This window comes from Pezoporus wallicus, unplaced genomic scaffold (assembly GCF_028554395.1).
Source record: "Pezoporus wallicus isolate ANWC-B61680 ecotype Strahan unplaced genomic scaffold, APGP_CSIRO_Pwel_v1 contig_4684, whole genome shotgun sequence".
NCBI lineage: Eukaryota > Metazoa > Chordata > Aves > Psittaciformes > Psittacidae > Pezoporus > Pezoporus wallicus.
In genome coordinates this window covers 1117487-1130941 of record NW_026637499.1, presented here as the reverse complement: position 1 = coordinate 1130941, position 13455 = coordinate 1117487, and the positions used below count along the sequence as shown (strand labels likewise).

At 51.1% G+C, this 13455-nt stretch overlaps 1 protein-coding gene across 3 annotated transcripts in view; it reads left to right on the top strand.

Annotated features, from left to right (window-relative positions):
• The window catches only part of ASTN2 (astrotactin 2), a 330328-nt gene that overhangs the window by 91223 nt on the left and 225650 nt on the right, over positions 1-13455 (top strand). For 2 of the 3 annotated variants that reach the window (XM_057405885.1, XM_057405886.1), the window contains one exon: positions 8913-9062. In XM_057405885.1, coding sequence (XP_057261868.1) covers positions 8913-9062 — 150 coding nt within the window. Of the gene's footprint in view, positions 1-4902; positions 5077-8912; positions 9063-13455 lie in introns of those variants that run through there. The other variant, XM_057405887.1, reaches the window with a different exon arrangement.

Below are 13455 nucleotides of genomic sequence, written 5' to 3'. Positions count from 1 at the left end.
AGGGTCCCCATGTGTTCCCTCAGCTCCAGGTCTTCTTCTGAGCCAACAAACTGGCTCTAAGCTCTGTATTTCCTGCCTGGATCTGTGTGCTTCCTGGTGTGGGAGATGGCTGGTCTGTGCCATGGTAGGGGTGGTAGAGCTGAAGCTCCTTGGCCCCATTGCAATATGGGGTTTTAGTGGTTTGCCCTTCTCACGTGGGTTGATGTCACTCCCTCGTTGCTCCAGCACGTGGCACAAAGTTGCTGGTCCCATGAACAGGTATCACCTTGCCTGTTGGGCAAAGGAAATCTGATTTCTAGCTAATGAATGTTCTGCACCATGCTGTTGAGCAGCGAATCGAGTGGTGGTTGAGACTGGAGAGGGGACGATGTGCCACGTTTCCCATCCACATTTGCCCTGCCTGTCCCTAGGGGTGCTGGGACTTGCTCACATTCACTTTACAGGCGCCACAGTGCTGCTGCCTCCAGGTTGATCCCACAGCATCGATTCCTCAGCCAGGTGGGGATGGGCTGTTCCAGCCCTTGGTGGTTCCATGGGGCGTTTTTCCCTCTGGATTTGTGGAGTTGTAGGGGCTGTGTGGCAGAGGGAGTGAGCTGGAGCTCAGTGCTGTGCTCTTCAGCCCTTGTCTCTTCAAGCAACATTAGCTTGGGCTGCTTCATGTGCCCATTAGCACCAAATGGGGAAGCTTCCTCCAGAGTGTTCTTACTGAACTATTCAATTACTTTATCACTTGAGGAGCATGAGCTGGTGCTGAGGCTCTGCCCATCCTGCCTGCTCCTCTAAGTGAAAAAGTTATGGTGTCTCATTAAAGAATGTAAGGGTTTTATTAGGGTGGAGAAGATGGGAGACAAAGTCTCTGATGGTCTGGACCTTCTCAGTGCTGGGGCAGGGGGAGGTGAGGTAAGCTTGATGGACCCAAAGACTTTTCCTTGAAGGAGAAACAGCATGGAGAGATTAATGCTCTGTACATGCCAGGGGCGGGGTGTGCTAGACAACTCCTTGCCCCATGGAAAAGCTGAGGGTTTCCCAGTCAGAAACAGCTCCCGGGGAGGTCAAACCCATGGGCAGCAGCCCATGAAGTGCAGAGACCCAAAAGATGCTTAAAGACGTGAGGCAGAGGCAGGGACTGTTGGACCGTGGCTCTGAAGCGTTTGCTCTTTCACAATGCGTTTGTAATTATATTGTATTATCTTAATCACCAGCATGGGAAGCCGGGAGTGTGGCTGGGGGAAAAGGGAAGGAGGAAGGTAGAAAGGCAGGGAAAGCGCATGGAGATGAGTAACTCACAGCCTCTGTCGACGGAGCTGTGGTTGGAGTTGGAAATGCTGCTATTAATACAATGCTTCTTCATTTCCTCCCATAAAACTCTGGAAGTGCGTTTGGAATGAAATTAACATTCTGTGGCATTTCCTAGTAAACGGTTAGTTTGCACACATGAGTGGAGGCAATTAGCTGGGAAGCGATGGAGCGGCGTGACTGGAGAGAGGATGAGGAAGGGTCAGGGCAGGCGGTGCTGGGAGGGTGCTGCTGTGGGGGCTCTGGCTCTGAATGCCTCTTCCCATAGGGATGGGCATTCCCCTGGGCCCTGCTCACTGGGCTGCAGCAAGGACAGGAGCTGTGGATATCTCCTGCTCTGTATAGATCATGGGATCATAGAGTAGTTTAGGTTGGAAGGGACCTTTAAAGGTCATCCAGTTCCAGTCCCCTGCAAAGAGCAGGCTGCTCAGAACCCCATCCAGCCCGGCCTTAGATGTGGGGGACCAACAAAGCTTTGCAGTAAAGAGGAAAAGCAAAGAGTGGGTGCATGGTCAGATGGGTTGAGGGGTACCCTGGCGTCCTCACTGTGAGATGCTGAGCCAACACGTCTCTATCCTGCTGCCATGTGCACACCCGCATCTGTGCATCACCCCCCCTTCCCTGTCACGTGCCCCAAGCTTTATTAAAACCAATGGAGACTCTTTTTTTTTTCCCCCAGATTTGTTAAACTACTGAAAACTTCTGATCCTATCAGGGCTTTTTTTTCCCTGCCTTGTACCAGATAAGGACCGTGCTGGCTCTGAGCCCGGAGCTGAGGGTGGTGGAGAACGGGGTAGGGAAGCAGTGAGCTCATGAATATGTGAAGGAGGAAAGTACATTTGTTCAGTTTCTTTCAAAGGAGACATCTTGAATAAAACTTTATTTCTTCTTCTGCTTCCCTCCCCCTCCAATTTGCAATTACAATCAGGTTTATATATAAAAACCTTTTTATAGCGAGAGATTTATTAATGTACATAATAACCTATTAATGTATTAATAGCTGTGCATTAATACCGATGTTAAAAAAAGTATGCATTTTCTATTTTGAAATTCAACAAGAAAGGCCAGGAAAGAAAAGAGATTAAATACAAGCTTGTTTTCCAAATGCTCCCTGGTTCCCTTATCCCTCTGATGCTGCATCTGAAACCCCTCTGTGTAAGAGAGCTTCTTGGAGAGACATTGATCTCCCCTCATGCTGTTGGTTTACCCTGGTGGGTTCACCTGAGGATGGCTTGGAGATGCGTGCGTTGCAGGAGGTGCTTGGTCCCCTGATGTAATGGTATGTGGTAATTTGTGCTTTGGTTTGATTTTTATATATATATATGTATATATAGATTTATAGATTTATAAATACATATCTTGTGACTTAGTTGTGTCATTCAGCCAGCAGTCTCCCAGTGTTTTCTGGACATGGTGGGCCTCCACGTGGCGTATGATATAGAATGATGGAGAGCAAAGGACTGATGGGGACAGGCTGTCTTGCTTGAGAGGTGGTAAAGGGGTTTGGTGGCTGGAGAAAGAGATGGAGCAGTGAAGTTCTGAGTATTTCTCCTGTCTTTGCCCTGTTCACCGTGCTGCGTGGCAGGATGTTGCTCTCCAGATGTGTTTTCATCCCAATACATGTGAAGCTGTCCCACTGTCTCCACACAGGCTTCAGTGTAATTGCCTAATTTTATGCTAGTAACGCTCTCTGCTTTCTGGAGCTTAGTACCTTCAGGGTGGCACTGTTGAAAATCAGCCCACATCCCAGTTTCGGAACAAACACCTTATTTCATGCTTCGGAAAGCAACAAACACCTATTATTTAGAGCTGGTTGGAAAACAGGCTTTCCACCATGTGGGAAACTTCCAGTATTGTGAAATTTATGCTCATCCCAAATAGTATCAGAAAGTCAACGTCTTCAGATACATCATCGAATAGAAATTTCCAAGACATCGATCCAGGCACGTCTGGAAGAGCTTCATTGAAACTCAGAGGTTTGGTTTGGAGGGAACGATTATAATGTTATGAAACTGTGTTTACACCTACCTGACGTTCACGTGATGCATTATGGACATGAGGAATCATTAGACCTTTAGGCCAGGGATTCCCAGGAAAGCACTTACCATGTGCCTAGGAAAAGGTGGATTATCAGAATACTGGAAGCAGGTGGTGAGAGGGCAGGAGAGAGTCGTGGAGAAGAGCTAGTGTGTGAGATGAGGGCAGTGGGTCTTACACATGGCCATGGATGCACCCATGAATGCAGGTCAGGAGGTAAAAATCCCATTGACCTTGACTTCTAATTGAGCTTTTCTGTTTAATCCTTGATTGAGTTTGATAAGTCCTTGTGAAACGCTTTGATTTCAGTGAAGCACCGTGTTCAGTCGAGCAGCTCTTGAGCTGCTCTGCAAGTTACTCCTCTCTGCAAAACTCTGGGAGCACTGGTAATGTTGAGGAATCGATAACGCCCTCTGACACTCAGAAATCAGAGAGGGATGGGAAAATCAGATGCTTAAACCCCTGTATTTTCAAAAAGATGTTTTAATACCCATACCCAGAGTAGGAAGCTCAAATAGGAGCTGCTGTTGCCTTTCCAGTCTTCTTCCTGCAGACGTTGTGTGAGGAGGACAGGGATGGCTGTGGCTCCAGGGACTGAAACTTAAAGCCAGACACCAAAGACTGGAAAGCCTGGGGAAGCTGGCACCTTTACAGACTTTAAGCTGAGGGCTCTGTTTTAATAAGCCACAAAAACTGAGCCCTGGGGCTGTCCACCCCTCCCAACCACCCAATGAGAGCATGAGATGTTGAGAATGGTTTGGGGAGTACCTGCTGCCCTTCCTTTGCCCTGCCGTGGTCTGGTGCAGCATCAAATGGGATATAGGGTCTCTGCAGGATGCAGGAGCATTGGCTTAGGCTGAAGGCAGTTCTCCAGTACATGATACGGCTGCTCCATTGGGGTCCTCCAAGTCCAGGTCTGAAGGCCCTAAAATAACCCACCAAAGCTGAGGGTTGTCTCCAAGAGCTGCAGGGCACTTCCATCACCACCTGGCTCAGCTGGCTCAAAACAGGTTGCACAGTCAACAGTTCCTTGTCCTTTGAGCTGGACCCTTGGGATGGAGGAGGCACCATCAAAATGCAACCAGTGGAGGTGGAGGCACGCAACCAGTGCGTGTCTCAAATACAGGCTGTGGGTACAGGTTGTGTGTGGTTGCACTCTTCCAGCCTGTGACTGTGTTTTGGCCACTGAAGCTGGCGAGATACCGGTGTTGGTATCTCCCCAAAACAGCCCCCCCCCCGTACCCCGTGTGCCTGGGAGAGGTGCAGCCCTCCTGGCTGGCAGCCCTGTGAGGGTTGGAACGAGTGCTGCTGCTTTCCATCTCCGTCGCAATGTATTTTTACCCAAACATTGCTCATATTGTTCAGTTGATGACTTTGTGGTGGTGTTGTTGTAATTTTTAAGCCAAGCAACATATTTTCCCACTGCAGCTTGTGCCAGCAGAAAGGGAAGGAAGAAAGGAAGGCTATTGGTTTGAATTGTTTTGTGGGAGACATGCAAACGAATAGAGGAGCCATAAGGAGAGCAAAGCACTTTCAAAATAGCATATGGGGGTGGACAGGAGGGAGGTGTACGTCAGGAACATGCCGTGTGCTTCACAAAGGTACAGTGACCTTCAGCTGCATCCTTAAATCGCTGCCGGAGATGGAAGCTCATTTTGAGGAGGCCGAAGAGCCGCGTGATGCCTCTGCTTCAGCTTCTTCCTGGGGTGGTTGTGCTGCCGAAGGCTCTCACTATAGGATGGGGTGAGTTTGAGATCATAGCGTTGTGCCAAGCGTCGGGGTGGATCTCACCACCTCTGCCAGGCTGGAGAAGCTCAATGTGGTGATGACGGTGCGAGCTCACTAACCCTGATGGATTTATCTCCTGGAAACAGGGGATGGGGGAGAAGGCAGATTGGCAAGCTTTGCTCAAGGAGAGGATGGTCCTATCACCTCCAGAACTGTGTCGTGTTGGGGTGGTTGTTGAGAGGAGCTGGTGCCCAGGCACTGATGATGTGAGAGCAGTGTGTGGGGAGAACAGTGGTGCTGGGAGCTGCTGGCTGAGCCCATGCTTGGCACGTACAGCCCAAGTGGGTTGCAGGACAGAGCTGAGGTATGTAGAATAGATTCATTCAGTTGGAAGAGACCTGTAACAGTCATCTAGTCCAAATGTCTGACCATTTAAGGGCTGACCAATAGTTAAAGTAGATTAAGGGCAACATAAGAAGAATGTGGAGCTGTTGGAGTGAGTCCAGAGGAAGCCACAAGGATGCTGTGAAGGCTGGAGCAGCTCTGCTCTGGAGCCAGGCTGAGAGAGCTGGGCTGGGGCAGCCTGGAGAAGAGAAGGCTCCTGAAGGGGAGACCTTAGAGCAGCTCCAGTGCCTAAAGGGGCTGCAGGAAAGCTGGAGAGGGGCTTGGGACAAGGGCCTGTAGGGACAGGCCAAGGGGAATGGGTTTAACCTGCCAGAGGGGAGACTGAGATGAGCTCTTAGGCAGAAGCTGGGAGGGTGCTGAGGCGCTGGCACAGGGTGCCCAGAGAAGCTGTGGCTGCCCCATCCCTGGCAGTGTTCAAGGCCAGGTTGGACACAGGGGCTTGGAGCAAGCTGCTCTAGTGGAAGGTGTTCCTGCCCGTGGCAGGGGATGGAACTGGATGAGCTTTAAGGTCCCTTCAAGCCCAAACCAGGCTGGGATTCTGTGACTGCCTCTCCCATGGTAGTGATTTTTGCCTCCTTTTCTGGACAAGAGAAGGCAGACAGGAATGCTGGGCATGTGTGCTGTGTGTGTGCGTGAAGCTGTGTTTGCCACGTGGTTGTGTGCTGCCCATGGAGGCATTGGTCTGGGTGTGTGGTGGGCTCCTATCCCTGACTGTCCAGGCTCAGCCTGTGGGGAAGCTCAGGTAGCGGTGTGCAGTGCGCTGTGTCTTATGCATATGAACAGACATTCCCATAGTCAGGAGGGTCCCACCAGCCATCTCTCACCATGTTATGCTGCATTGCTTTCTTCTGCCTCCCTTTCGTCACTGTTGGCAGTGGATGAAGGGTCCTCCCTTCATCCTTGACCCCTGATGCTCATTCAGTTCAAGCCCAGCTGCTTTCATTTGTCAGCGAGGATTTTTTCCATGCTGGCCATGTTCATCTCCCCTTGCTGACACCGTGTCGACAAGGACGTTTTCTTTTCTCTTTCTTCTTGTCGTTTCCTTCTCTTTTATTCTTTTTGCTTTTTTCTTTCATTGCTCCAAACCCTGATGTTCAGGGGCACGGAGAAGCCAGCACCGTGCTGGTGCACGAGCTGTGCAGAGCACTGAGAGGCATCTTTCTGCTCCCATTCCTTTAGGAGGTGTCTGAGCATCATCACAAATAGCCAGCAGCCACAGGGACCCTCTCCCCACATAGGTTATGCTCCCCCCCTGCTTTTGCTGTTTGCTCCACTGAGAAGCACGTGAGCAGATGCCTCTGTATGGCTGCGCCAGGATGTGGTGCTCAGATGAGGTACGATCACCGTGGTGCTGATTACTCCCATCAGCCAAGCAAGGAGCATGAGAGAGCCGTGACCTCACCACGTTTCATTGCTTGCTGAAGGCATGGCCCCCTCCTCCTCCTCCCTTGCTCTCCTTCTTGCCTCCTTTCGGTAACTAAGCCTCAGCCGCACGGTTCCCGAGCTCCCTGCTCCACTTGCACACACTATATATTGCACAGCCCCGAGGTTCAAATCACTTGCCATCTGTTCCCAGGGAGGCCCTGCTCTGCTTGCTCCCGGATGATGAAGGAGCTGCAAGGACAGGCTTTCCCCCCACAAACACAGTGATGGGGTGCTGAGATGTGCTGCATCCTTCCCCAGTGCCTCAGCGGAGCCCTATGAGAGGGGTTGTGCTGTCAGGGTGGGAGTAGATGATGCTCTTCAGAGGCCTTTCCCTGCTCTTGAAATACTCCCCTTTGTGCTGCTTGCTGGAGCATCCGCACTGCAGGATCCAGCTGTGCCTGCTATAAATGTAAGGGGGCTTTGGGGAGCTCTGCCTTTGATCTGGGTGAGCCTGGTGTTGAATAATTGGAAGATGGAGCAGAGCTGATCCCTGAGGCCACCCTCTCTCTGGAGCTCTCCCAGAATGGTTCCCACCATCAGTGCTTATGCAGGCAGTGGGTTTGATCCTCATTGCTCATCCATCCATCGCCAGTGCTGGGTGGATGGCTCCTCTCCTGAGCCTTCCGGATGCGCCTGCACCAATATGCTCTTCTCTGCTGCTCCCTTTCACAATGGCCTTGACAGATTTTGGTACCTTCTCTGCAGACTGTGGGGTAGAAGAGCACCCTGGGGTGGTCTAAAGGCTCTCAACCCCTCAGGCTGAAGGCATTGCCTTTGGGATTTGGGAAGAAGGAAGGGGGAGCTGTTCCATGCACTGCCTGCAGCATGGGATGACTGCTGGAGGAGCCCGCAGTCCAGTTCTTGTCTAGGATTACAAATGCCTTGTCCTGCATGGCCAGCTTCTCGTTTCACACCAAAATGTCCCCTGCACCACACTGTGAAGGGAATTAGAATCCATGGTCCGGAGCAGTTACGCACCCTGAGCTCACCGGGTGCCTGAATAGCTCCGTACAGATGTGATGTGTCTCTGGAGCTGGGGGATGTGGTGGGGTGTGCTCAACCTGTAACTCCTGCCAGGCTGGGAGCTCCAAAGTGCTCACTAATCCGAGCAGGATGGGTGGCTGTAGGGCTGGTGATCCCTGCCATGGGGATGCTGTGTGCAGGGGGGAGCTTCAGGAGCTCGGCTGGACTCCGTGACTCTGGCAATGGAAAGAGGGTTGTGTTCTGCTAACGAGTGTGCTGTAGGAGCTGACAGAGGCCAAGGCATTTGTTAAACCTGGGAGACCTCTGTGGCCTGCAGGAGGACAAACCTTTGATCCTGAGTTTCACCTTTGCTCTTTGTGAACGGTTTCATGGTTTCCTGTAACTGCCCATCCTGCTGAGTTTCATAGGACAATCCTGGAAGGGTTTTAGCCTTACTGGATAGAGGGTATGTGAGAACAAGGAGGGGAGCTACTTAAATATCAGTGAGCTGTGATGTGCCCTGGGGTATTGCAGCAAGATGTTTCCTGTGCTGCACCTGGAAGGCCCCCAGGATTCCTGCTGCACCTCTCAGAGCATGCCTGAACCGGCTGTGCATCCTTCACTTGGCTCCCATCCCAGTCTTGCCCATTGCTCCCTGATCCCAGATTTGCCTGCCAGGGAATACCTGACCCCCCAAAAGCTGCTGAGCCTGGGGTGCAGCTCCCAGCTCCGGGGCACAGTTAGACCCAACCTGAAGCCAGCTCAGTGCCCAGGGGTTCCTGTGTGGTTAAGGGATAAGGATGCTCCAAGTTCCATGGGTGCACATGGGGAAGAGGCAAGGAATAACCCTAAATGCCAGAAAGCAGAAATGCTATTACTGTAAACTCACAATTGTCTGAGTTCTCTGCCTTTGGTAACACTTGGAAAGCTCTGGATGGATCCTTGTGGATGATGCTGGGGTTCTTGGCAGAGCTCCTGCCCCAGGGCTTGGCTCTGGGGTTATATGGGCAGTGGAGACATGGTCCTCTTCTAACCACATCCCTCTGGTGGTGTTGCAGTTCCCGAGGTGACGCAGGAGACGGTGGAGTCCCTGATGCAGAAGTTCAAGGAGAGCTTCCGCACCAACACACCCATAGAGATCGGGCAGCTCCAGCCCGCGCTGCGCAGCACGTCCGTGGGGAGACGGAAACGCCGGAGCCGGCCACGAGGTAGGAGGATGAGATCTCCATGTTCTCCATGACCTGGGTTTGGCCACATCCAAAGGAGGAAGGCAGGAGCTCCTCAGTGATGGGGTGAAGAGGGGTAAACCCCATGCAGCATCCTCTGGGGGGTCTGGTGGAGGTGCTTGGGAATGAGTTCACCTTGTGTGTCCTCATGGGGTGTATCCAGGGCTCCTGTCAGCTGCCCCAGCTAAGTGAGGTTTGGTGGGAGTCAAATATGGTTTCTTGGCAAGCTTCTGCTTTGGAGGAAGGGGTGAAATTCATTTTGGCCGTAACTCGCATCACTGGGACATCTCATCTTTCCACTTGTTCCCAGTAATTAGGGATTTTTGGCCTTTATTCTAGGGGTCACAAAGGAAGCCGCATCCATGGTTCTGAAGGCTGTACCATGCAAAAGCATAACTTCTATATGTAGCTATTCTATAACTGTATATAACTATATTATATAGCATATATACTATATATATACTATATAGTACATATAACTGTATATGTATACACACTATGACTTCTATATGTAGCATTGCCAGCTACACCAAAACAACAGGAGGATGCTGGCTAAAACAGCCTTGAGAACAAGATTTGATCCTTGCGTTGCCTCACAACATGTAAACTGCCTCCTCCTATTGCTATCCCTGCTCAGAAAGGTGATGGCTGTGGGTTAGATGGTGAGCGCTGAGGCTGTGCAGGGGTTTTGGGTCCACATTTCCAGCTGGGGAGGAGGCACTGGGGTCCCTCCAGGGATGATGGGCCGGAGGGTCCCTTGACCATCACACTGCGGGTCTCTGTGGCAGCACTGGGAGCTGGGAAGGAAAATGCTCCTATTTACTGTTGGCTTTGGTTTTCATTTATTTATGAGTCTGAAACGTGATCTTTTCTTCTGGATACATTTTCCTGCAATACAGGCTGGAAAGGGCTTTTTTTTCTTATCATAGCTCTGCCTATAAATTATTCACTTTGCGTGAAGAAAATGCTCTGCGTCTTTAACTGGTTTAAATGATTTGGTTTGTTTTCTGGTAGTTATTCAAACACACAGAGCTGGGGTTTGCTGTGCCTGTGTGGGGGGTGCTGTGCAGGGAGGTTTCCTTGATTCCCTGCTCCAGGCTCAGTCGCTGTTGGTTTTGTTTCCCTTTTGAACTTGGTCACTAATGAAGCAAATCAGTTCAGCCTTGGAGCCAGGTTTAGGAGGAGACACGATGCCCGGCTGCATGGGAGCAGCCTGGCTTGGCCCACATCTGAGGACATGCACCCTCCATCTCCCACCTCCCTGGCTGGTGCTTCCTTGCCTCCCTGCAAATTCCCATCCAGAGCATGCCATGGGGCAGGGTCTTCGCAGCCTTTGCCCCATCACTGCTGCCCTGCGGATCCCTCTGCCCATTAGTGACCACAGGAATTAGTGGATACAGGACACCAGAGCCCTTGGGGACAAGATGCAGGTGAAGGGAGGTGATGGGGAGGAGCTGGGCAGTGGTACCTTAAGCTGCTTCTGTCTTGAGCTGGGTGCAGTGGTCTCAAAGGTGCTGCATGGAAGATGGAGGTGTCTCAGTGCACCCCGTGCTACAGAGCTGAGCTCTGGTATATGTAAATAGGATGGGTGCAAGGGAAGGGCTCGGGTTAGCTGGGAACATGCTGTTGTGGTTGGTCCTCATCTGCACGGGGAGCAGGATGGGTCTCCGTGGTGTTGGTGTCCAACCTACTGCAGTTTCTGTGGGGCTCTGCTCCTCCTGCAGCTCCTTCATGGATGGTTGCATGTGCCATAAGAGATGCTGGGGAGCTGTGTCTGCCCTTCCTTGCCCAAGGCATAAGGTACCCCATGGACTTCAGGAAGGGAGTGTGACCTTGCGTGTGTCCACTTATGGGAGCCTTCACTAGCACGCCCTAGAAGATTTTAAGGTTTCCATCATCAGAAATCAGTGAGCAGTCCCTCAAAACCAGGCCAGTTCCAGGGTCTCCAGTGCAGATCTCACTCTCCACAGCCCCATCCCATCCTCTTTGCTTTACATTTCTTTTTGAGGCCATATCCACTTCTTTCCCCTCTCCCGTGCTGGACATTTTGTCTTCACAGCCTAGCTTTGGAGTGCTATGGGACATTAAGGTTAAACAATGGGATCACCACTCCCGATGTTTGCATTTTACATCCCTTTGCAAACACAAACCCTTTGCCTCATTAATCCTTTGCAATCCATGGTGGGTTTGTTTTTTTTCCTCCCCCTAAAGGAAATTGTCCATTTGGGATGCATTTATTTCCTCCTAAGAGCTGCCTGACAGTTCCGCTGATGGAGTTTGCATCCAACTTTGTTACTGGGTAGTGACAAGGCGGCCTGATGGATGCATGTGTGTAATTATTTTCCCTTGGTTTGATTTAATTAATGTTTAACCTCATCAGAGCCCTGCAGCTGGAGCGCTCTCCCTGAAGGAACTGTGCATTCCATAAAGGAGTGGAGTGAATCCTTTATGGAAAGGCTCCGAAAGGGCTTCGGGATAAACCAAACCAGGAACCAACCCAACCCGCTGCCCCAGCCCAACACAAACAAATCTGGGATAAACATTGCCTTGCTTCACTTCCCTGCACTAAGTGTGTTTAAACTGCTGCCTATTGCTTGTCATTAAATGTGATTCTGTGCTAAGTGGTTCTAACAGCCCTGGAAAAGGTGGTAAGAACGACTTTAGAAAAAAAAAACAAAAATACACACCACCCTCTCCATTTATAATACCATTTAACTTTATTTTCCCTAACTCCTTTTTCATACAAACTTGTTCCCCAAACATTCTCACCAGTGAAGTGCATTTAGAGCTTATAAATAATAGAGGGAGAGTGAGGATTGTAAGAGCCGAGGTGCAGGAGGGATGGGCTGGATCTCTGTTGAGGGATGGCAGGGCAGGAGGGAAGGATGCTGCATCAGAGAAAGTCTGGATTTACTGGTTCCCAAAATGCAGCCAGGCTCGTACCTGGAGCATCCCAACCCGGCTGCATTGGAGCGGGGCTTACACTGGGAAGTGATTGTGGGGCAGGGAGTGGTGCAGGGATGGAGGATGCGGGTTTGGCTGGACCACCCTGCGTGCCCATCCCAAGAGCTGGTGGGATGTCGGGGTGCAGTGCTGGGAGGTGGCCTTGGGGGAGGCCGGTTTGCAGAGAGGGGGTCTGGTGCCCTCTCCTGGGGTAGGCCTTTAAAAGCACCCTGGCTTTGAGCAGAAATAAGCCATTAATAGATCCTGGTGCTGGAGGCAGGATGCGCTGTTCATCAGGGCTGCAGCTTCTTGTGGTTTAGAGATCGTGGCTGTGCCATAAGTCACCCAAAGTCACACTAGGGAGGGGAATCACGGCTTGGCTGGGCTCACCCCTGGTCCATGTTTGTGCCAGGACAATACCTCCTGCCTCACCCCATCCCTCTGTCCTGGTGCCTGTGGAGCATCGTGTTTTGCTGATGAGGTTTATTTGGGGTTCAACCAGGAGCTTTCACCTCACCAAAGCATCATGGCCAGCTCCTCGGTGAGAATAAACCCCTTCACAGCTGTGCAAAGCCTGTCCTTGGGGATCAGTGTGATCCCACTTTTCCTTAGTGGAAGGCGTGGGGCCACCACCTGATTGTTGCATCACCCACCCTGGTGCAGTTCTATGGGCAGAGGCAGAAGGAAAAGGGGAGATCAATGTGGAGAGAGTCCTCAGCAGCTGAAGCCGGTACGTGTGCATGCACACCCTGCTGCGGTGACAAACCAGAGCAGAGCATTTCATTTTAAAGGGCTTGTTTCCTTTATCTTCTCCTTTTAACTAATTGTATAGCTCTGCACCTAGGTGGGGAGAGGACCCTGATCTGGTCTTTACTGGGAAGCCTGGGAGCAGAGGGGCTTCTTGAACACAACAGAGACTGAATAGCATGGGGCAAGCGAGTGTGGAGGTGAACACAGTCAGACAGGAGGTTGTGAGTCTTTAGTGTTGTGTGTGTGCAGGATTTGGCCTTTTCCAGGTGGAAAGGGTGCAGAAAACCCTTTTCCATTGCGACCGAGGCTGTGATGGCAGGGCAGAAGCATGGACGGATGTGTCACCACGGGACAAATACAAGCTCCCACTTCTTTTAACAGTCAGCTCGGAGGGATTAAGCATCTGAGGTCAACCTGGCTTCAGACAGGAGTTATCCAAATAGCTGCTGTTACTTCCTTCTTTATTTTACCTTGGGTTTGATTTGTTTTGCATCCACGGTTGTTTCCCTGTTAACCTCCTGGCTTTGGGGAAGGGATTTAAAATGTCAAGTTTGCTTTTTCTTCCTAATGACAAAAATGCACCTTTAAAAGAAAAGGAAGTACAAGTAGCTTTAGCTAACAACAAGTCTTTGGGGACAGCAGAGCCTCCAGTGCCCGAGTTTTATGCCCCCATTTGGCATTA